Genomic DNA, 25,226 nt, shown 5'->3' with positions numbered 1-25,226 from the left:
GTGAAATAACCAAGGTGTGAAAATAACCAAGGCCTGGACAAGCAAACGGGCCAATTTTACAGGAAAGAAAGGCCTGCTTTTACAACCTGTTTAATTAAGTTGCCTTCGTGATCTGGATTTCTCATCTTTTTTTTAAAACCTCCCCTCCCAACCTTGCGAACATGTCCAAATGTTTTGTTTTTTAAAGCAGTGCCTTTCAGGCTGTCTGATGTGGTAGATCAACATTTTGTTACCCAGTATGCCAAGGTCCGGTATCATACTTGTCTGTCTTTCTTGGAAAATTTGCAGACTGGGAACTGATGGTTTGAGAACTGCCACTGGTCCAGGGACCACCACTTGGAGTGTGTATGTATATATGTCTTCAGGTCCCTGTTGACTTGGACAACCCCTTGAATTTCATAGGTTTTTTTTTTAAGGCAAGGAATACTCAGAACTGGTTTTCCCAGTTCCTTCCTCTGAAATATAGCCTAACAGCACTTGGTATTCATTGGTAGTCTCATCCAAGTACTAACCAGAGGTGACCCTGCTAAGTTTCCAAGATCAGATGGGATCTAGTCACTTTGGGGTATTTAGACCACTGTATTAAGGTTTTTAAATGAGTGATGCTGGAGCAAGGGTGGGAGTAATGCAGCTCTCCAGGTCTTGTTGAACAACTAAAACTTCCAACATTCCTTACCACTGGCCATGCTGGACAAAGCTGATTCGTACCCCTTCTGCTAAAAAGTAGTAAGTAGTCTTAATTTCAGTAATTTCACTGTTCCACTGCCAGTGTATCATAAAGAGATAGATACAAAGGTCAGTTACTAAATCAAGAGTGGAAAATTCTTAATCAGAATTTATCTGAGTGTCTCTGAGTACACAGAGAACCCTTTTTGATCCAATAGAACCACTGCATTCTCTTTGCCACCTCACTTCCATATGAAGAAGCTCTATAAAGATCACTGGCACAGCACATGTGATACATTCCTTCCAATTCTACTCTTCTCTTCAGGCCTTCCTGTCTTTCTGAATTTCCCAGAAAAAGAGCCATCTACTCTATTGCATTCTAATGTTCTAAAATTACCTAACCCATTAATGAAAACTTTTGCATTAATGAGACAATTTATTGAGTTAAATCTCCTCGCTAGAAAAAGAATCCAATACGTTAAAAACTTAGCAAGCTAATTAATTAGTAACCTACAAGCTCTGGTTTCAACCTACACACTATTGCAACTTAATTCTAAAATGAGTAACCAGGGCAAGCCTCCATATATACCCCCCCCCCCAAAATCTGAAAACTGGTTTCTGTGCTGTCAGTGGAATTTTTAAAAGAATACACATGAGGAGAAACTCCAAAACTTGTTAGATTCAATCACTTTTTTTCTTGTACTACTGGAGATATTTTCTTTCCATCCTTTCCATGCAATTGATAGTTTCTTGCTTTTTTCTGTCAAGAGCTACAGCTGCAGAAGAATTGTATTTCCTAGAACCAATATATTTGTGTCGACGTACAGATAAAACACTACACACACACACATACAAGGAAGACATCTAGATTCTGCACACTAGCACATAGGAAATGTAAACAATTGTATAAGTACACTGCCTTTGGATGGCTTTTGTTTTTACTAAAACCAATCCAAAACTTGTTAATTCTCACCACACATTGCAATGTGGAGTTATAGACAGAGCAAGCATTTAGATCAATTGAGATGACATGCAGAAAATCAAGGATGGGGACATTTTTTCATGTAGGGATGTAAGGATAACTTCTTAAAAAACAATCTCCTTGATGAGAAAGTGTGTCGTAACATGTCATGGGCCTTAGTTAAAAAAGTCAGCTGCTGCATTTTACAATCATTTTTTGCAAAAAGGTTTTTTATATAGAATCACATTTTTTGGTACAAAAGTACTGTTATACAAAATTATCTTTTTCTGGTGAATTTTTGTACACAAATGTCCTGAACCATAAACAATCATGGGAAAATTATACAAAAACTCTCATAATCTTACCCAATAGGAATATCCTTTTGATCGTTTTCATGCAGGATGAAATACCTAAAATTTACACCTTTATTTCCATTTTGCCATGCTACACTATTTAGCAGAACCTTTTACTAGTTTCCATTCATTGCAATTTCCACTGTACTTATCCCCTTGAAATGTTACTGGTTTCTGGCCTAGGGACAGATCTATGATATATGCCACTGTCATTTGAATCCTGTCTCGTGGGAGAATGGAATAGGATGTGTATCCCCTCATTGCATGTGAGGATTTCCATTTCACGTAAACCACTAGAGTTATCCTTGTGAAACTTTAAAGGTTTCTTACTCAGAGCCACCTCTATGTTGTCTATCACTTGCAGAACAATAGATCTCAACAAGTGTTGGTGGAAAAGTGTGTCCCTTCTTTGGACACCTTCCAAATAGAAAAAAAAAAATCTGTGCACCTATTCATCTGAAATGTGGCAGCCCCAATTTCCTTTTAAAAGGCAAAAATGCCTGCAAATATCTTCCATGTCAAATAAGTCCAGGAAGAATCAGATCATTTCCCAAAGTCCCAAACTGGACAGTGAACTGTGGTAGAGGCAAATATACACATCCATAAGATAACATTCTGCAGTTTTTGATTCTATTTGTGGAACTGATTTTGTCATAAATGTCCAGATCACCAATTCCACATCTTGTGTCCAGAGCAGAGGTAAGGCTGGTGAGCTAGGCTGTTTTCACACAACATAGTCATGACACTGCCAAGGCTTCATCTTATGGAATCCTTGGGTTTGTAATTTGGTGAGGTACAAGAGCTTTCTGGATGAGAATTCTTAAATGCCTCCCTAAATTGAAAATTCCAGGATTCCATGGGTGTTGCCATGGCAGTTTAAGTGAAACAATAGTGCTGCAATGCATAAAAGGACCCCATGTTTCATGTGTAGGAGCCGTTTCAGATCTTTGATGTAACATCTAAATAAATAACAATTCAGTTTTTATCTCAGCAAAGGAAATGTGAATGCTTCAATTCAGACTTAGCAAGACAATATATTTTATGCTTACTTTCACAGGTAATATATGCTACAAAAGGATGGAAATGCTGCAGCTATGCACAGAGACATGGTCCACTCCCTAAGTCTCCATACCACATTAGTTGGATGTTTGAGATAACAAAGTTCCAGCTTCAGGATACCATTTATAGATTTCCACTCATTCTTGGGGACATCTGAAACAACTTCAAAAAGGTCCTTTGAAGAAATCTGGTTCTAAAAACCTGCTGGCAATCCTATTTGACCATAGGCACTTGTGTCATGGCAACTTCTCTCTCTGTCCTGATCAGTTCCTTTTGTATCAATATAATCACTGTGGCGGGTTACAAACGGCCCTCAAGGGGCCATTTTCCCACCACCGCCATTCACTGCGTAGGGAATCCCCAGCGGCCAGACCGCGAGGCTTCCCCGCGCAGCGAAAAAGGAGCACTGAAATGGCGCTCCTTTTCAAAACGTGGAAGTGGCGCCGTGAGGGGTGGAGCACACCCTCACGGCGTCACTTCTGCCGCGACACGTCTGGACATACAGCGTCCAAGACGTCAAAATGGCGGTGCCCATGTGGATGGGCGCTGCCATAAAGTCCACGCTCCAGGCGTACTGACAGGAAGGGCCGTCAGGAAGGTAAGAACCTTCCTAACCCTAATACGGCCCTTCCTAACCCTAGTACGTGCTCTGCGCGTACTTTATGGCGGTTTATAACCCGCCTATGTGCTCCAATATTGGAGCTGTTTCTATCAAGTACTGATCTTTTTTTGGGGCAGGAATACAAACAATTGACAGGCTATCAAATCAGGCATTATTCACAACACAAGGTGATGCCAGTCTGACATTCTCAGGAACTGAAATAAATTAGGTGTCCCCAAATGCACTGTGAGAAGAGCACAGTAGAAAACTTGTGGGCTAGCACTCCCCACCTCTTTTTAAAAAATTCATCCCACAAAATCAGAGTAATGGCATTACCTGTAACAATTGAAAAAAGCAATCATTGTGTTGCCCATTATATTACTCATTTTTTTTTGTTGTTAACTGCCCTCGAGTTGATCTCAACCCATGGCGACCCTATGGATGAGGACATCTCTGTCCTCCACTGCTCTGCTTAATTCCTGCAAACCCATACCCACAATCTCCTTAATAGAGTCAATCCATCTAGCATGCAGCCTTCCTCTCTTTCTACTTCTCTTTATCCTTCTTAGCTTTACTGTTTTTTCCAATGAGTCCTTCCTTCTCATGATATGCCTGAAGTATGACAGCCTTAGTTTTGTCATCGTGGCTTCCAGGGAGATCTCTGGCTTGATCCATTTGTTTGTCCTTTTGGCTGTCTCCAGGATCCTCAACCCTCTTCTCCAGGACCACATCTCAAATGAATTCATTTTCTTCCTCTATTCTTTCTTAACTGCCCAGCTCTCACAGCCATAGATGGCAATAGGGAATATGATGGCTTGCATGATTCTAACTTTTGTGCTCAGTTGTGTAGCTTTGCATTTTAGAATATTTTCTAGTTCATTACTCATTACTTTTTTTTAAAGTTTCTTTTAAAAATCCATCTAAGATGGTAAAAAAATGGCATACTATTTGGGGAGGAAACCCTCCTCATAATCAGTGGTGTCATTAGAAGTGAGAGAGGTGTAGACAATACTAGGTCACACCTCAGAGGAGGGGTGACACTCATTTGGTCCCCACTCTTGAGGTGTGTGCTATGCTAGTGCCACATCTTTACTATCAAACCATCTATGGCTTGAAAATATATATTTTTTAAAAAAGTCCAAAATGCAAACCTCGATTTTGCCATTTTATTTAAGGTACACCATTTTGCTATGCCAATGCATTTATTGTGACTTGAACATCCATTGATTTTCATATCCATGGGGAATCCTGAAACCAAACCCCAGGGGATACCAAGGGCCTACTGTAAAAGGAAGGAGTGAAAGTATTGAGCAAATGTTAACAGATGGATGGAAAAAGTAATGTTGCCAAACACTGTGTTACTTTCAAAAGAAATGTCTTTGCTCTTTTGTAACACTTTATATACATGGTTTTGTTTTTAACACAGTACTCCTTGTACAACTTGGTGTAGTGGTTTGAGGCAAACTATGGCAAATTACTTTGACTACGACTCTAGAGACCAGGGTTCGAGTCCCTGTTCGGCCATGAAAAACTACATGGTGGTCTTGGGTGACTCACACATTCTCAGCCTCAGAAAGCCCTATGATAGATTTGCCTTAGGTTACCATAGGTCAGAAGCAAAACAACAACAACAACAACAACAACAACAACAAATTCCTTGCCTGTCTTCTCATTGGCAGGCTAAGTCTCTTTTTCTGACAGGCTTTTAAAACAGAAAGTTTTTAGAGAACAGGCTAAAGGTGCTGCATTGTTTTAACAAAACTGTTTTAAATAGTTTTTAATCTTTTTAAATTGCATTAAATTATTTTAATTTTAGGTTTGAATTGTTTTAATGCTGTGAAAAATGGAATTCTATTGTAATTCTTTTAAATTATGAGCAGCTTTGAGTCTGAGTTTTGGGAGGAAAATCAGGGTCCCACAACAACAATAAAAACAAATAGAAGAACAACAGTTTAACTCCCTAACACTTACCATCAAGTGAGCCTAAATATGTACAAGTACATTTGCAACTATCTATCTGGTTACCTTTGTCTTTTACATCAAAATTTAGAGCCTAGAAAGAAGTAATTGGGGGAGGCTACTGTTATTTTGTGAAGATCTATTTATATAAATAGTAATACAGAAGCCTTAAAGATACTAGTTCCCATCTGATATTAGAAGCTAAGCAGGGTCAGCCCTCATTAGCACTTGGATGAGAGACCACCAATTAATACTAGGTGCTGTAGGTTATATTTCAGAGGAAGGAATTGGCAAAACCACCTCTGAGTATTCCTTGCTTATTTCTTATCTAAGAACACCCTATGAAATTCATGGAGTCACCATAAGTTGACATGCAACTTGAAGGCACATACTGTACACATACAGTACAATACTGAAGTAGCAAATAATGTATTTTATATACTCCCTATACATTGTTCTTTACTCTAGCAACATTCTGCTATCCTGTCCCAAGTTGTGCTACTCACCTTTCCCACGTACAAAGGATCAGTTCCAGTATATTCTTCCAAAACAAAGAACTGATTCCATACCCAGCTCCTTTTCATTCGTGGATGGAGAAGCAAGTTGTCCAAGGGACTGTCTTCTTGGCTTTTGCTGGGTGTTCTGGGGCTCCCAGATAATACAATAGTAATGAGGTTTGTTATTAGATAAAAACTTAAGGATATACTGAGTCCAAGCCACTTCTTTGCACTGTCCATTCTGCACGAAGTCTGCATTGCCATGCCAGGGGAGTTCCCAAATTTAGAGCTGGTTCTTTAAAGAATCTAATGGGTAGGCCTTTGAAACTTCCGTGTGTAGTCTTTCAGCGATACAAAGCCAACCACCTCGAGGACAATGGTTTCCTGTAAAGATAAAGAAAATCCACTGTTCAAATTCCTAACAAGACATTCTGAGGACAGTTTTTTAAAGAAGAATGTTTCATGGGGTATTTGATCTCCCTCGCAAAAATGTGATAACAAGGTAGGCCTGTTCCACGAAAAAGAAGACTCTTTCCTTATATACTGCAGAACTCTATTGTCAAATGAAGGTACTGATTGCTTACCTACATAGGAAGGTTTTTACCCCTCTGCTAAAATAACTGCTAAAAAACTGGATGCTTGAATCCGTGTATAAGAAGGGCCGACTGTATAAGAAACACAATTTTACTATGCAATGGTTTATAATAGGACTTGATGTTGGTATCCATGGGGGGTCCTGGAACCAAACCCCAGTGGATACCAAAGGCTCACTGTACTATTGATTGGATAGAAAAACTTTTTGGAAAATATTTATGGCCAAATGCCTTTGATAATATTTGATAAGGAGGATTCACTTTTAAAAACCCCCAATAGAGATATAACTTTCTTTCTTTTCCTCTCCCTGAGTCTCCCTGTCAACTCATATGCACGTGCATATATATGGGTATTACTGGCACGTTGCAAAATCTCTGATTTAATTTTAGCAGCTAAAGATTATTTCTGACTTTAATTATTCTTTTAGCACCCAGCCTTTGGTTGCTTCAAACCACACTTCACACTCTGCTGCCTGCTCTCTGAGGAGCTGGCCACCGCAGCTAATGTGACATTTCAAAAATTTTGAATGGTCAGTTAATCATTATTTCAACCACAAAAGGGTTCAGAATCTTGATAGCTGCATGCTATTGTGGCTTATGTCTCAGGAAGTCAAGCTCATAGTTTTTCTCTCTCTCTGAGCCTGAAAGACTCATTTCGGCCAAGGAATGCTGACCTCCATCAGAGGACACTTTCTCATCAGTCAAAGACCTTTGTTGTCACAAAGCTAGATTAGCTGGTGGCCTCGCTCCAGGCCATGCTTTGTAGCAATGTTTTCTTCCACTGTTTTTGTTGGGTTTAATGAGGTGGCACTGCAGTATGATACTCTGACAATGTTGTTAAATAACTACAGTGTGTGCAAGGTTTCAGATGTTCTTTCAGATGTGAAGGGAGGGGAGGAGGGTGTTGGTGTCCTCTTGGGGAAAAGCATATTCTTTAGAAAGTTTAATATTGATCTTTTAGAAAAGTCTTAAAAGTCTTACAAGATTCCAATCTACCCTTTGTTATGAAATTAGTTTGCAAATTCGACCATCTGCATAATGTTTTTTTTTCCCAGGAGAAAATGATTTTTTAAAAAAATATTCCCAGTAGGAGATGGCAATCTTGTCATACTCATAACTGGCTACGCTAAGAACTATTCCAAAACTACTGTGCTGTGGAAAATTGCCAGTATGTAAATATAAGCAGAAATTGATGAACATCCATAGACTATAGGTGTTGGGAGAGAAGCATTGCTAGAGGAGTTTTCTTTTTCCTTAAAATAACAGGCAAACCCAAGACACTGGGAGAAGACTGTTCCAGTCGATACACAGCAGAGTTTAGAAGTGACTAATAGGGAGGGAAGGAATATTTGAAAAATGTTTCTCAGGTGCCAGGTAATTCTGATGAGAGGAATCCTGGACAGATGAAAATCTTTGCAATTTGGAACTTATCCTGCACAAAAAATTTACATGCCTTTTTTTAAAAAATAGAAACCATGTGTGAATTTCTTTGTAGGCAATAGCATTCTTTGAGCTGAAGATATTTCAGCACAGAAGAAAATATTTTCTATGTAGAAAGTAGAATTTGGTGGTGGGAATTTGGGACATAAATGTGTAAATGTGGATTTTAACGTGTTGTAAGCCGCTTTGATTGTCTTGTCACAGAAAAGCGAGATATAAATACAAGTTTTATTTATTTATTATTATTTAAAATGCCATCTTGCACAGAAAATATTATTTTCTATGCAAAAAAAACATGTATAAATTTTGAGCAGAATAAGTCCCCACCTAAAGCATTTTCTGCACAGGAATGCCTTATGTACAAAAATATTGTATGTGAATTTTACATACAATAGCTTCTGAACTGGAAATAGTATTAAAAATGGTGCAGTTTTTGTAGGCTTTCTTGCAGCAGAAAGAAAAGTCCAGTGGGCCTCCCTTCCTCTTCTGTGGCAAAGAGGACTGGCTAACGGGGGTTTTATTCTGTTTTATTTTGCTGCTGTGTAATTGTTTTAACCTGAATGTATATGTTGTGTTTTATTGATATTTGCTGTGAACCGCCCTGATCTATGGAAGGGCGGTATAAAAATAAAATTTTTATTATTTATTATTTATTATTATTATAAAATTTCTTGTTGCTCCTGTTGCTAACAAACCCAGTAAAATGTTTTGTTGTGGATGTTAACAGCCTTTAAGTTGGCTTAGATACGTGGTGATCCTATGAATGAGAGACCTCCAAGTTACCCAATCATCAACTGCCCTGCTCACGTTTTGCACACTCATGGCCATGGCTTCCCTGATTGAATCCATCCATTGGTGTATGGTTCTTCCTCCTTTTCTATTGCTCTCCACCTTACCACATATTATTGCCTTTTCTAGTGAGTCCTTTCTTCTCATTATATGGCCAAAGTATGACAACCTCAGTTTAGCCATCTTTACTTCTAGGGACCATAACATGCTTAGTAAATAATTAAAAATAATACATGCCTGCAAAACTGAAAGTAACAAGAACTGTTTAAAAATGTATGCTGGCTTTATAGGAATTTGGCTTTCTAACTAAAAAAAAATGACCTAGGATTTCCTCCATCATGTACAGATTTCTCACAAGTTGCCTTGACATTTCTATGTTGTAATATATGGCTTAATGGAATGATCCTGCAAAGAATATGTCTGGGAAAGTGGTGGAATTGGGAGAAGGATCTTCCCCAAAGATCTTGGACCTTGGCAAGCTCATCTGGGGAGAGATAATTCTTCAGTTATCCTGTAGTTCAAATGCTAACTCATACTGTGTTGAGATGATGGGACAGATCAGAGAAGATAGTGTTTTCTACCACAGTTCAGTGGCTTGTACCATTCAGATGTGTTTATAAAAGGAAGCAAAAGTATTTTTAGCTACTTTTGCCAAACTTGAAAGAGTTGATTTTAAAACAACTGAAAATAACTTTGGGGGTGCTTTGAAACCAATTAGTTGTTTTCTAAAATAACTTGCAAAACTCTGATACTGTATACTGAGCATAACTGAATTTGCTTTGTGAAGTAATTTGAGAACTAGTCTATATAAGTTGTGTTCTATAAACACAGACATATTCCTGAATGCCACCTGGCACTATCCTTTTCTTCTTCAATCTACAGCTGTTTCATGTGTAATGAAAATAAGTACCACGGTTCAACAGTCCATCTTATCAGTTCATCAGGTTGCATAGTGCTGGAGTGCTAGCTGGCAGGTGCCATGAGACAGAATTCATGTCCTAGGTTGTGCGGGACAATGTTCAGACTTTTTAAGTACGCAGGGTATGTTGAGCCATGCGTGGATAACACTTTGCCTTTCTATCTCTTGTTGAATTGCTTTACGGATTTTGATACTCCTGTCAGTGATGCAAGTCAGTGAGTCTCATGCATTCACTTACTGACATACCAAATTCTTATATATGGTGATGCACAGTGAAACAGATGAATCTCTGCCTTGATATCTATCTCTGACTCTATTATCTCTCAAGGTGTGTATCTTTTTGTATAGAGTTATAGCTCATCTCCTGTGGAAATCTATGAAAACATCTCCATCAGTTCTGATGGATCTGGTCTGTACTCATTCTGTTCCCAACAGAACTTTGTTCAAGGGTATGCAATAACTCTCCTAGTAAATCCATGGTTCAGCTATATAATATGAGTCACCAGAGGTTTTGCTTAGAATCATCTTGCAAGCAATTTTGTTTATTAAACATCTGTGCATATCAGCACAGCTTGTTATAATAAGGAATACAAATGAGCCAGCATTAAACCTATACTGACTGGAAATGTAAGTTTTTTGCTATTTGCCTTTCCAGGTAATGTTGTACTAACATACAACTTAGGTTTAGCATGGCCAGATTATTCCCTTACATCACTAAGTAAGTATTAATAGTTATGGCTGAATCTTTGCTTTTTTAAATTAATCTTTCACATACAACAAAAATGCAAAAAATAAGACAATAAAATACAGTTATCATAAGATAAATTTCAGAGATGACACACATACCAAAAAGAGAAAAAAGAAAAAAAAGATCAAAACAGAAGTAAGAAATGAACTACTATTACTATTATTACCACTATTATTAAAATTATTAAATTACTAAAGAAGAAAAAGAAGCAAGATAAAGAACAACGAAAAAGGACTTCTGACTATCATTTCTGAAGTTATGCAGTGTATCTTACATTCCGAAATATGTAAACTAAATGTTACACTTCATCTATTCAGTCATTTTATTCTAATATTCAAAACCAAGTGTCATCAAATCTTTTTCATTCCCCCCCCCCCAAAAAAAAGCCATTTGGAGGTTTCTAATCTTTCAATAACACTACTGATTTTTCTTTAATCAAAATAGACAATTGTTCCATTTCTGCAAATTAAAAAAACATTTTTCTAATGTGTTGTTCTTCCACTTGTGAGCATGTAGTACTTTTGCTGCTGTAATCATGTACTGAAATATTTTTCTATAAGTCCTTTCTAGATGATCATACATCAGTCACAGAAGGAAGATATCAGATTTAATTGTTTGTTAATTTTTTAAATGCACTGCATAAAAGTATGGATTTACACCCAGTACTTTTTAGCCCTTTCACAGCACTACCACGTATGATAGAAAGCCCCTTCCTGGTGTTCAGATTTCCAATATACATTTATAGTTTCCTTCCACTTATTTGACAGGTTAAGGAGCAGGGCACTATAAAAAAAGTGGAAGTCATCGAAATGTGGAACCTATAGTGTTCTGGTCCCTAACTTGTCAAATACCTCTGTGCCTCCAGAGAAGGTGAAGAGAGGGCCTCTTCACTGGCCATTAAGGCCAGCTGGGGGCAGAGTCTGGGCATCCACATGATGCATGCCCTGATTCCACCCCTCAGGGTGCAGTGAGGCCATGTTCCACCTCACACAGTGAGCAGCATCACGGTGCTTCTCCAGCACTGTGTCCATACAACATAGTGCTGAAGGAGCACCATATAGCTGCGGCATCACGGCTATCATGCCCTTTCCAGGGCACAAAAGGGAGACGCTTTTTGTGGCTCCTTTTTGTGGCTCCTTTTTGTGCCAGATCGGGGTTGTGGTGTGCAGTTGTCGCAGCCCCAATCTGGCTAGGAAAGGGGTGCCATTGCGCCATCCCTTATTAAAAGATTATTAATTATTAGTTAATAGATATTATAAGCTTTGGTCACTACAGAATAAGAATGTGTAAAATAACTGAACTGTCGGATATCAAATGATATATTGGAATACATAGTATAGTATTGGTAAGGATAAAGCTAAAAGCTAAAACTCAACTAATGATAAAATGTTAATAGGATTGAAGATAATTAACAATGGTCAAGTAATTCTATTAGATTAGATAATTGAAGCATTTCTGTAGTAGAGATGTAGATGGATGGAAATAAAATTAGATTTAGAGATAGAGACCAAGATGAGGAGAAAGAAAAGAAAGCCAGAAAATGGTAGTAAGAACCAGTTCTCTGAAAATGAGAAGTACTTTTGTAATTTATTAAATTAACTATCTTTTCAATGATTTTGTAATGCACATGTTAATTTTAATTCTGAAAGAACTCCCCTGGAAAATAGGAAAATTGAAATAGTCAAAGAGTTCCCATACCTTGGCTCAAATACTGATCAGAACGGAGATTGCAGTCAAGAAATCAGAGGGAGACTGGGCTTGGGAAGGGAAGTGATGAAATTATTGGACAAGGTAATAAAGTGTAAAAACATAACTCTGTTCATTAAACTGAGAATAGTCTACACCATAGTATCCCCCATCACTATGTATAGCTATGAGAGTTGGACACTGAAAAAAGCTGATAGAAAGAAAATAAACTCATTTGGGATATGATGCTGGAGGAAAGTAATGAGAATACCATGGATGACCAAGAAGACACACAAATGGGTTATAGAACAGATAAAGCCAGAGCTCCATCTGGAAGCCAAGATGACTAAATTGAGGCTGTCATAGGAGATTAGTGCATTGGTTTTAAAGCCCCTTATCCCCAATGGGATAATGGCATATTGAAAATGGGTGTTGTCGTATTCACCTGTGCTGGGGCGAATATAGCCCGTATACAGCCTGCCTGGCATTTGGGCTTATTCTGTGCCTTTTCAAAAATGGGATTTTCCCATTTTTGGAAAGGTGCACGATAAACCCAGCTGGCATCCAAGCTGTATAAGGGTTGCATTCACCCTGGCATGGGTGAATGTGGTAACACCCATTTTGAAACTTCAATGTGCCATTATCCTGTCAGGGATAAGGCACTTTAAAGCCAGTGTGCTAATCTCCTTACTTTGGGCACATCATGAGGAAAAATGAATTGTTAAAAAAGACAATGATGCTAGGAAAGGATGCCTGTAGAAAGGCAGGAAGACCATGCACTAGACTGTTAGAATCAATAAGGGAAGACACAAGCCTGGGCCTATAGGACCTGAGCAGGTTGAGGACAGGGGGACTCGGAGATGACACATCCACAGGATTGCCTTTAGTCAAAGTCAACTCAAGGGCAGTTAACAACAACAACATTTATTTTCTTTTTGTATGACAGAGTATTTCTGCTAGGCAGCAGCAAAGGCTGAAGAGAACAGTTGAGAGAAAGTGGAAGGGTGTGTGCGTATAGGATTGATGGGCATGCCCAGAGTGGTGGTGGACTGCCCTCCTTCAACTGGATGGCTGGGGAAGAAGAAGAACCAAGTGCTTCACTATCCTTGTCGCTGAGTAGAGGGAAGCAGAGTTGAGTCAGAGGTGCTGGCTGCATGATGCCCAGGCTGGCTATAGCCTCTTTGAGATGGCGTCAGTGGCAGTTTCTGCTCAGCTCAGTTGCTTCATTCAGCACTTTCCCCAGCTGGTGCACAACTGTGACAATTGTGTGAGCTCCAACTTTTATGGCTTCCCTCCTTCTCTGCTTTCCTAACATGGAAATAAAAAAATGGTGGAGAAGGAGGAACATTGTTTTTCCAAGTAAAATGGGAGTGGATGCTAGTGGCTCTAGTGCCAACGAGTTTGTGAATCCACTACAAGTTTTACTTTGAATTGTTCCTCCTTCACTATCTTTCTTTACTTTCAGTTGTTTCCTGCCATTCAGTGGTGAAGACAGGGAGGTGCTTGCTTCTGGCATTCAGATGCAGGAGGGCTGCCCACTACTAGTCCAGCCATACCTGTCAAGCCTGAATGCACCTTTACTCTTTCCCTCAAGTGTTCTCTTCAACCCATGCCACTGCCTAGCCAAAAGGCTCCCTTGCAGAAAAAGAAAACAAATACACTTAAAATGGTATCCCTCCCATATTAGTTAATTCCTACGGCCACAGAAGCCTCAGGGTTACTTCGGGGGGGGGGGGGGAGTCTGGCCTTACCTGCCCAGTCCATAATTGCCTCAGCCAAACAAGCATTAACCTCCCCCTCAAAAGTAAAATCCATTGGAACCAAAGACCCTTTTAACTGACTATATAGACAAAACCGTTAATTCAATGTGTGGTCAAGAAGAACAGACCATGTGTCAAATATGCAGAATCTGGGTATAATTTAGAACAGTCGAAAGAGCAAGGCATCAAAAATGAGTAATTGAAAAGCAGGTAACACTTGAAGATCTTAGACAATTTCTCAGGTGTCATATAAAGTAGACCCTTGTTATACGCTGGGATTTGGTTCCAAGATCCCCCGTGGATAATAAAATCCATGGATGCTGAAGTCCCATTAAATATAATGACATAGCAAGCAAAATGGTGTCCCTTATAAAAATAATGGAAAATCCAGGTTAGATATTTGAAATGTATATTTTTTTGAACATTTCCAAACCATAGATGCTTGAATCCATGTATAAAAAATCCATGTACAAGAAGGGCTGACTGTACACCATTTGATAAAAGTTCTCTTTCAGATCATAATATAAGGTAAATTTCAACCCCTTTGCACACATCTTCTCCCACTGCTCCATATATATTATAGCCATCTTTTCTAGCCCATTTTATCATGGAATCCTTTGCTTGCTATCCTTCCAACTCAAATTTTAACAAAACTTCATAATTTTACTAATTCCTTGTCCATCATTAGTACATGACTGTAATTTAAGCTCTGATTTACTTTGTTCAAAACCAAAGTTTTATCTTAAATGATTCAAATTAAAAATAGGATTACCATTGCAAACCAAAAACCCTTGGTCAAAACCTAGTTTTGGAGAATTGCCAAGGAGTGCTGCATGCTCCCGAACCCTAGTATCGGTGCCACCACACTGCTTTTGGCCCATCTGTACCGGGCCATAGTTACACATTAGTAACTAAATAGGAGAAACAGAATGATTCCCAATTGGCAAGGGGGTCAGGCAAGGCTGCATATTATCACCTTACTTGTTCAATCTGTGTGCAGAAAATATCATATGAAGAGCAGGTTTAGATTCAGAAGAAGCAGGAGTAAAGATAAGAGGGAGAAACATCAACAGTGGATGAACCACACTACAAGCAGAAAAAATTATGGACTTGTCACAATTACTAAGGAAGGTCAAAGAAGAAAGTGCTGAACATAAAGAAAACAAAAATAGTTTGCTGTGGATTTTCTTGGCTTTGTGGCCATGTTCTGGAAAAACGTATTCCTTGACATTTGGTCTGCATCTGTGGCTGGCATCTTCAGAGTGTGGTGGCATAGAGGTGTGTGGGGTATATATACTTGTGTGACCATTGGTTGGAAGGAAGTGATTTACATGTTAATCTGTGTGTTGGACTGTTGTTGAATGGCAAGGCCTCAGGGTGTGAGGATATGCGTGGTGGATGTGTATTTATTTAATCAGCAATCCATTGTCTGCCAGGAAACCCCTGGGCCCTGGGTGGTATTTGCATGTACTGAGTCTTGATTTTGATGTTTTTCAGGACTGGTAGCTAAACTTTGTTTACTTTCATGGTTTCTTCTTTCCTGTTGAAGTTGTCCAAGTGTTCGTGGATTTCAATGGCCTCCCTGTGCATTCTGACCTGGTAGCTGTTAGCATAGATAACAAGGTAGAATATTGTCCTGCACTGATTAAATACAAGAAGTGTATTTTTTAGCCAGTTATAAAAAATAAAATCTGCTCTCACACAGGTGTATGTGTATATATCTATAGCAATCATTCATCATGAGAAGAGAGATTTTTGAGAAAGACATAAGTACACATTGGTTTTGATTAACTGGATTACACCACCAGCCTTTGGAAAATCATCTGCCTTATGTGTGCAGTATTTACTTATCCCTGCCAAACATCAAGGAGTCAGTACCTTGCATGTTAATGTGAAGCGGTGCATTAATTTGAGGAGAAAACTCCACAGTCTCTGTGGGCTGGAGACAGTGCATTCACCAGCCATAAAAGTTCAATCTCCTATATCACTATGATTGTTATTTTTAGTTGTTATAATTAATTAGCTGAACAAAGGTAAGATGCATTCAGCATGCATGCATGATTAATGTAGCCAATTTGGGAGTAAAAAGCAATTAGAGGCCAATCCATACTCTCCAATAGTCAGGATTTTTTTTTAAAAAAATATTTGCATTGACATTATATTATGCTGCATGTAGTGGATGAATTAATACCTGGTTAAAGGAGGAGAAAGCAGCACTGACTTTAGTAGCACTTTCAGTGCACCAGCATTTAGCACATCTTATGTCATTTTTTTTTGGACTCAGAGATATAGAACTGAATAGAACTGAATACTACCTGTATAGAACTGAACCTGATAGTTAAGAATATTTGTGTACAGTTTAATATGGGAAGGGCATATTCTTTTCTGCAGTTTGTTAAGCAAATTTGTAAAATGTAACCTTCTTGCTCAGCTAGGGAACATTATTCTTTTGACAAATTCTTATTATTAAGGCATTGTGAGGCACAGCAAAACTACTCTCCCTCCATCTCCCACACCTATATAATGACAGGACTATCCGTGAATTAAGGAAGCATAGGCAATTATTATCTTGACATTAACATGTAAACAAGTGCAATAGTCTCTTTCTCTCTCTTTATGTATCAAATTTTGCAGGATTCCTTTACAATTAAGGGTGGTTGGGAGATATGAAATGACACTGTGAAGCACAAGGCTACCTTTCTATGAAGCAGTGTACAGGGTTTTTCTACTACTGTACTAGTGGTCTAGTCATAGAGTATAGCTACATCTGTGTATGTGTCACAATGCCCCCAATAAGAATGCTGCACTCCTAATGAAATTTTCCATCAGTCCTCATATTTCCAGCACTGTAGTAACCTAAAACATTAGTTGAGTATTTAGACAATCGAAAAAAAGGGCCAGATGACGTTACCAATGATATGAGAATATAGCAAACATATGAGTTCTATGTGTGAGTTATTTTCAAGGTGTCACTCTCTGGAGTGCTAGAAATCCATGGAAAAATTCATTGGGAGCAGAATTTTTATGGGAGGCATTTTGCTTCCCCTCCATCTAGTCATAATCAGTAAAGCGATTCCTATCAGCAAACCATGTCTGTTACACATACTGTACTGTATTCTTAACCAGCAGCTGATCATACAATTTTCAGATGTGGTTGTATAATATTCTTTTACTGGAATTCTGCATGGTTCAGAAGATGTAATTTTAGAATTGAGAGTATAAGAATAAACCAACTGGGCATACTTTCTGTTTAAAGCCTGTTTTTTTGGGAATAATATACATCCATGTAAAGAACAAAAAACAGTATCTAAAAATAAAGGAGAAAGCTCATTCTGAAACAAGCCCAGTGGCATTAGACATCAATAGCTGAAACTCATGTCACTTCAAGGAAAAGAAATGTGTACAGCTGTGTGCAGGAAAATCTTTGTCACAGTAAAAGACTCCTTTGGATAGTGGCCACTCATTTCATCTGTGATTTAAAACTGTACAGTGGCTCAGGAAAATATTTCAACTTAGAACTGGGAGAAATGTTTGGACCCATTCAAAATCAAAGACAAACTCTTGCCGATCAGGAGATCACTTCTAGTATCTACATCTAAAGTTTTATAAAGTTCCAATCATACCAGGAGTTACTTTCACAAGTCTTTGTTTTGTTAGCTTTGAAAAATAGTTTGGACTTTTTGCAAATCTCCACCAGCCCAGGTCTTTTCTATTCCCGTATATGCCACAAAATCCTCCCAAGAAAATATTTTCATATGTCTATTGCCTTGACCTTTGAAGTTATTCAGTTTACATATATCACCAGTTGCACATGTGTTGCACTTCCTCTTACTGTATGAATACCTATCCTATATGAATATTCCAAAAATCTATGGGGCAGTTTCAACATAAAAGCTACTTTAGGCCTGTTACAGACTGCCAAAATAAAGCTGCTTCGGGTCTCTTTGGAAGTATGCTATTTAAATGATGCATGGGTCCTAAGAGTCCAGAGGTCGCGCCAAAGCCACACTCCATCCCTAAGCACTGGAATGCAGCTTTGGTGCAGCTTCTGGATTCTTAGGGTGCATGCATCATTTAAACAGCATACCTCCAAAGAGACCCCAAGCAGCTTTATTTTGGCAGTCTGTAACAGGCCTTAGATTTAACTTAGCTGCCTGCATAATTTTAGAAAGACAAAGACATCTGCCCCCATAGGTTTTGAAATTGTGTAGATCAGGTGGGGTGAATTTAAATCTGTTCCCTACAGTGGTGGCCATAATTTATTCTGGACCATTATGAAAAATACATTTTTGTTTACCTGAACAGAATATTTGAACATAAAAATTTAGAAAATATTTCAGAAAATAAATCAGAAAATATTTCCAGGATTCTCCTTTGCTTCACAATTTTGCTTTTTTAAAGAGCAGGGATACATGTATGTATGTCTGTATAAATATTTGAAATATTCATAACCTTTTGTTTGTTGCTATGTGCCTTCAAGTTGTTAATGACTTATGGAGACCCTATCACAGGGTTTTCTTGGCATTGGGGGGGGGGGAGGAGAGGGGTTTGCCATTGACATCATCTGAGACTGAGGGAGTGTGACTTGCCCAAGATTACCCAGTATATATCCTACCCAATGCTATACAATTTCAGAACAATTTAAAACAGTATAAAATATACTTAAAATAACTTAAAACAATTCAGTACATTAAAATAGATTTTGCAGCCCTCAAAATATTGCTGAACTGCAACTGTCAACATCTTTAGCCAGCATAGCCAGGGTTCAGGAATTCTGGGAATGGCAGTCCAATAACATCTGAAGGGGCATGTTTCCTGTTCCTGGTTTAAAATATTATATACATTCAAAGTTGACTAAATTCAAGGCTGAATACATTGAAGATTCAGATTCAAATTCTGACAAATTTTTAAAATCATTTTGATAGTAAGAACTGTGAGACAGTGGACTACATTGGATGGTGGTGCCCTTTCCTTCATTGGTGATTTTAAAATTGAGTTTGGATAGCTATCTGTCACAAATGCTTCAGGTATGCATTCCTATATTAACTGGAGGTCAGAATGTGTTTTACCTTTTGAATCTCCTTTATCTCTGTAGTTCTATGGTCCCATGATTCAATAAGGCTAAAGACTGCTGTAAAGAACCACATTTTAGGTTGGTGCCAAAATGAAGTCAAAGTTGGTGTTGTTCAGGCCTCCAAGAGTAAGGCACAATTGCAGTATCATAATACAGAAGGTTTTCTCTTGTGTCTCTCTATATTGCTCCCACAGGAGAAGGCCCCTCCAGAAGATTTCCATGCTCACACATATACATCTGTATATACATACATATGCATATATGGAGAGGTGTTTCTTCAGATATCAAGGTCCCAGGCAATTTAGGGCTTTAAACATTACCAGCACCTTTTACTCAGAACAGAAGTGTATCGGTGGCTAATGCAATTGCTTTACAACTGGTGTCATGTGGTTTCTTCTTCTTGTCATCAGTCTACTTGCCACATATTGCAGTAGTTCGTCAAGGATAGTAACATGTCAATTAAATTACAATAGTCCAGTCTGGAAGTTACCAAGGCATAGGCTACTGTGGCTAGGTTGTCCCTGACCGGGCAAGGCCATAGCGAGTGGACCAGTCAAATCTAGTCACAAATACTCTGACCCATGGAGTCCACCTGGATCTTAAGTAACAGAGATGGATCTAGCACAGGGTGGGTACTGCATGGGGGGAGGGGGAGGTGCCAATTTATCCCTTTCAGGCTTCCCCCATGGCCACCTCACTCCCACATGCAACAAAGAGACATTCATTACTTGTTACTTGCTGTCACCATTTTGAGAGGGATTGCAGAGGAAAATATAGGTATTTGGGAGGGTGTGGTCCAGGGTTCTGGAGTGATTTTGTGTGTGTGTGTGGGGTGGGGTGGGGTTCTCGGACATATATTTTATTCATCTGGGGGATTTTCTGTGTTATTTTGCACGAAAATGCCTTTATGTAAAAATAATAATAGGGCGTTGGAGGCTTTGTGGGGACTGGTGGGAGGCTTCAAGGGCCACAAAAGTGGGGGCCAGGAGCCATATTATGCCTACCCATGGTCTAGGAGTACTTACACGATGTGCACCTGGTGCATCCTGGTCCAGTTACTGCACCCAGAAACCATTAATTCACATAGGCCCCATACAGACAGGCCAAAATAAAGCTGCTTCGGGTCACTTTGGAGGTATGCTGTTTCAATGATGCATGCGTCCTAAGAGTCCAGAAGCTGCACTAAAGCTGAGCTCTAGTCCTTACAACTGGATCGTGGCTTTGGCATGGCTTCCGGACTCTTAGGACACATGCATCATTGAAATAGCATACCTCCAAAGTGACCTGAAGCAGTTTTATTTTGGCCTGTCTGTATGGGACCATAGTCTCTATTTTACTGCAATTCAGCTTCAGTTGATTGGACCTCATCCAGCTCATCATGCCATCTAGGCACTGATTCAGTACCTGCACAACCCCACTTGACTTTGATGAAAAGGGGAAGAAGATCCAAGTGCCATCAGCATATTGAAGGCAACAAACTCACAACTCCTAATTACTAGCAGTTTTGTACAAATGGAATATAAGATGGAACCATGTGGCACCTCAGAGCTTAATAGCCTTAGGGCTGAACAAGGAGTACTGTGATACTACTCTCTGCAAGCAACCTGAGGTAGGTGTGGCACCACAGTAACACAGTACAGTGGTGCCTCGGGTTACGAAATTAATTCGTTCCGCCATTCCTTTCGTAACCCGAAAATTTCGTAACCTGAAACACTTTTCCGTTAGCACTGGAAAGCCTATAGCTGCACTTTGCAGCATTTGAATTTCGCACCGAAATGAATTTCGTAACCCGAAAAATATTTCGTAACCCGAAACAGTTTTTGCCAATCCAACTTTTTCGTATCCCGGAAATTTCGTAACCCGATCATTTCGTATCCCGAGGCACCACTGTAGTAGCTTGTAAGCAGTTTCTACTATCCCTAAAATCCAGGGCAATAGGAAACCATAGCATGATATTAAAAGGCTCAGCTCTGTCTAGCAGAACTATCTGAATAGCTAGTTGTGCCGTGCAGCTGAGAGGGCTAGACTTCGGAGCTTACTCCATTAACAAATAAGTCAGTTTACCTCTTCCAACCTGAATTCAGGATCCAGGATGCCCCCAGATGTTATCATACCTAAATCACCACCTTTCTAGCTGTGATACCACTGTGCGAATGCATCTTGGGCCGAAGCCTTGCTCAGCCAGCACTTTTTCAAAGTCATGGAGCATCTGACTTCAAAAATTGGCCAGCTGAGTGAGGCTTTGACCTGGAATACATCTGGGTGGCGGCATCCCGGCTAGATAGGTGGAGATTTATATCCAGGGCATCCCGGATCCTGGCCGCCGGAAGAGGTAAGACGGCTTATTTGTTAATGGGATGAGCTCCTGAGCTGAAACTGCTAACAGAGGAGTTTGGATGATTTTATTTATCTGTAAGACACTTGCATATGTTGTGGTGACCACTCTTAAGGACAAAAGGGCAAATGGGTAGGACAGAAGGGCAACAGGTGCTGGTGTGGCACTGATCCATGGGCATTTCCGAAGTCCAGGACCTTCCGTCACACCTTCTGTGACTGTCACACCTTCTATGACCAGCCCTGTTTCCCCAAAATAGTATTGATAAAAGAGCTCCTCTGAAACTGCTTTTTGGTACTATTTGGTACCAGTATCTGAATAATTTGTCAGGATCAAAGTACAGACTGTCATAGACTTCATGGTGCAGACATTGGGGAAAAGGTATTCAATACCATTTTGTTATTAGAGCCAAAAGATCAGACAGTACCCCTCGTCACATTTCTTGTGCAGAACTTGATTGGATAGGCTTAAGTCCATACTAGCAGTAGCTAGCATTTTCCACTGCACTTGAGGGTAACAGGCTAGCTTAGGGATTGTGGGGTAGGTTGATGCATTCCACCCACAGTGTTTGCTACCTGAGGTGACTCTAACACTATACCTAATAGCAGAGCTGGCTCTTCTATGGGCTCAGCAACATCAAGTAGCAGTGAGAAGGATAAAGAGGGCTGCAATCAAATACATAAAATTGCATATGCATGTATCTATACTTAGACTTGAATTTTATATATATTTACATAGTAAGCAGTTTCCAGCTGCACATATCCAGTTGTAGGAATACATTAATGGAGATTGACTTCTGTGTGTAATGACTTCTTTAAAAAAGATTTTCCTTCTCTCGTCCTTATCTTGCCTTAAAGAAAGCAAACAGCTTGGTAATGAACACAGTAGGAAGAAATTAAAACAGAGTGCAGAGTATGCTTTAAGTGAGCTGTTTATTTTACCTTTTAATTTGTTGCAATATTTAAAACTGAGAGCAGGGGGTAAGTACTTTTAGTCATTGAACAGCTTATTTTTCATGCTTCCTTTACTTTGGCTGTTCTATATACTTCCTTATGTTAAGACCACTGTTTACCAATTCTTACCTATGATTGCATTTGAGCACCATATAAGCAAATATGCAAATTACAATATCCCATGTCTTTGAATGCCACAAGACCAATTCATTCATACCAAGACAATTTGAAAACTGCATATTATGCATCATTCATAATAAGGGACATGTCTGGCACCAGCTTATTTTGGGGTATGTGTCAAAGGAAAAGCTGCCACTTTTCATATCATATTTGAAGAAGAGTCATAGCTTAGTACTTGCCTTCTAGGCTTGATTTTAATCATGCAAATTCCTCATGAGAGTTTAGAAATTTTGGGTAGGAGACATTGTGAATTATCTTCCTTATCATCTTGAGATTCATTTCTCAAAAACCTGACCCATCTCATCCATCTCATCTTATTTATAGATTTATTATTAGACCTTTTCAGTGATGCTAATGTCACTATGGCCAGGTACTGGAGCCTAGGAATGGAAGAGAATTTTGTTGGTTTTGATATTGTCATCAAAATGAGCCTTTTTTGCACCTTCCAAGACTGGTTATGTGCAAATGTATACTTTGATTCAGAAATGTACACATTTATGATGCTTATACCTGCTTAGATTTTAAAAAAATGGAATGCAAAAAAGTACACACAACTGAGAAATATGCAACTGAGGCCTGTTACAGACTCCCAAAATAAAGCTGCTTCGGGTCTCTTTGGAGGTATGTTGTTTAAATGATATATGCATCCTAAGAATCCGGAAGCTGCACCAAAGCTGCACTCCAGTGCTTAGGAATGGAGTGTGGCTTTGGCGCGACCTCCGGATTCTTAGGACCCATGCATCATTTAAATAGCATACCTCCAAAGAGACCCGAAGCAGCTTTATTTTGGCAGTCTGTAACAGGCCTGAGAAATATGCATAAATATGCTCTAGTCCATGGGGAAAATGTGTACCAAACTGTGTACATTAGGAAATGCACATAAATATATGAAAGCATTACAGAAAATGAATACAGAAGTGTATACAAATTTCTATGAGAGAAAAAAAATTGCAATCTGGTACAAATAAAGGTAATGAGAATTAAGAGGGGATTTGGAGAAAGGCAATTAATCAAGAGGGAGAACTATTCACATCCTTCCAGGATGCATAGCTAAATATTACTTGTGAGATGCAGAAATAGGATTTTGTATGGAACATTTATTCTGTATCAGATTGGGATCAAAGTAATCTCTATCAGACCAAGGTCAAAGTATTCTTTACTATTTGCAGTGCTGCCTACTCCCTGCTATTTGCATGTACAAGTATCAACTTGGTAGGGGTACAGTTCTGACTAGGAAAACTATTCTTTTCAAGGAATGTGTATGATAAAAATTTTGTTTCAGAGCAGATGGAGCATTGACTGGCAAATGGTTTACCTCTTAGTGGATCTAAAGAGATTATCAGATGGGGAGAAGATGGGGATGGGATCGCTTTTCCATCCTTATCACATCCCTATTGCCATCATGTGAAAGCATTTCACAGATGTTATGCTTATCTTGTCATTATCCTGTTATTGAAATGACAGGATAATTCCACTTCAATGATGGGGCAATGACAGGGTAAGTGCAACGTCATTTGAAAGTCTTTCATCGATTGTGGTCAACTGCAGTTCAGTGATGGGACAATACAGAGTAAACATAATATCATAGGAAAATCTTTTCATAATTGTGCCATAAGGACAGGACAAGGATGTCCTTTCCCCCATCTGCTAATCTTTCATGTCTTGTGCAGAAAAATAAATGCTTACATGTTCTAGGAAACTGGTACCCAAAGCATCACTTATTCTAAAGCTTCACAAGTACAGAGGCATTTTTGTTACTATTTTAAAAGCTGATGTAAACAAATGGTGGATTTGTTTCCTTAGTATATTAGTTAAAATTAACTTAGCCCTGGAATCACCTCAATAGATATTGTATTCCCGTTATATCTATAGGGTTAGTTCCAGAGCTAAGTTAATATTGACTCATTTGTCCCACTGGTTTCAATGAGCCTACACCATTGTGGTCTGCTGCCAGACATCCTAAACTTGGGAGCTGTGGCCTTTTTCAGCTGAAAAACAAAACCTCACTTCCAGTGCTGATAATAGATTTCTCAGTGTGGGTGGGCGATGATTTAACTAATTTGCTTCTTCTGAAGCCCTCATTTGCGTATTTTTAAAACCCATCCAAATGAACATTTTGTAGGGGTTGTGGGGTTGTTGTTTTTAAGCAGTGGTAGGAACTGCAAGTCTGCTCATGCCTAAATCTGGATACAAGCTGTTAGCTGGAACATCTTTACCATTCTTCTTGAAATTAAACCTATCCTATGGGCAGATCAGTAGCAATCCTTCACTGGGTGTAACACCTGGAGAGGGCTCCCTTTTAAGTGGAAACCTTCTCAGCAAATTCATTCCAGAATGCCAGATGCTTTCTGTGCCAAAGCTGAACTGCTCTCATATGAATTATTTCTCTTCTCGCAGCGCAGATGCAGTATGTGCACACCTCAAAAGTCATAAGGCCTGGGGAAAAGGCTCTCATCCTCTTCCTGCTAGAAGACCACTGCCTGGTTGCTGGAGCTTATTGTCTTGGCTGGACAACTATTAGTTAAGTTTTAAAAAGAAGAAACCACACATCCCAAGGCATTTGTTCTCATTATTGAAAAAAGACCATTTCTAGGTTTTTAACTACATTTTAAATTAAGATCTTAGAAAAATAAAATGAAACTTGACAATGTAC

General features: G+C 39.1%; 1 protein-coding gene across 1 annotated transcript in view; it reads right to left on the bottom strand.

Moving 5' to 3' along the window:
* The window catches only part of CDH20 (cadherin 20), a 239,241-nt gene that overhangs the window by 76,072 nt on the left and 137,943 nt on the right, over positions 1-25,226 (bottom strand). The window contains 1 exon segment of the mRNA XM_042465402.1: positions 6,106-6,480. Within this exon segment, the coding sequence (XP_042321336.1) occupies positions 6,106-6,360 (255 nt within the window). The 5' untranslated portion in view covers positions 6,361-6,480.

This window comes from Sceloporus undulatus, chromosome 4 (genome assembly GCF_019175285.1).
Source record: "Sceloporus undulatus isolate JIND9_A2432 ecotype Alabama chromosome 4, SceUnd_v1.1, whole genome shotgun sequence".
Classification (NCBI taxonomy): Eukaryota; Metazoa; Chordata; class Lepidosauria; order Squamata; family Phrynosomatidae; genus Sceloporus; species Sceloporus undulatus.
This window is presented reverse-complemented; position numbering and strand designations above follow the sequence as displayed.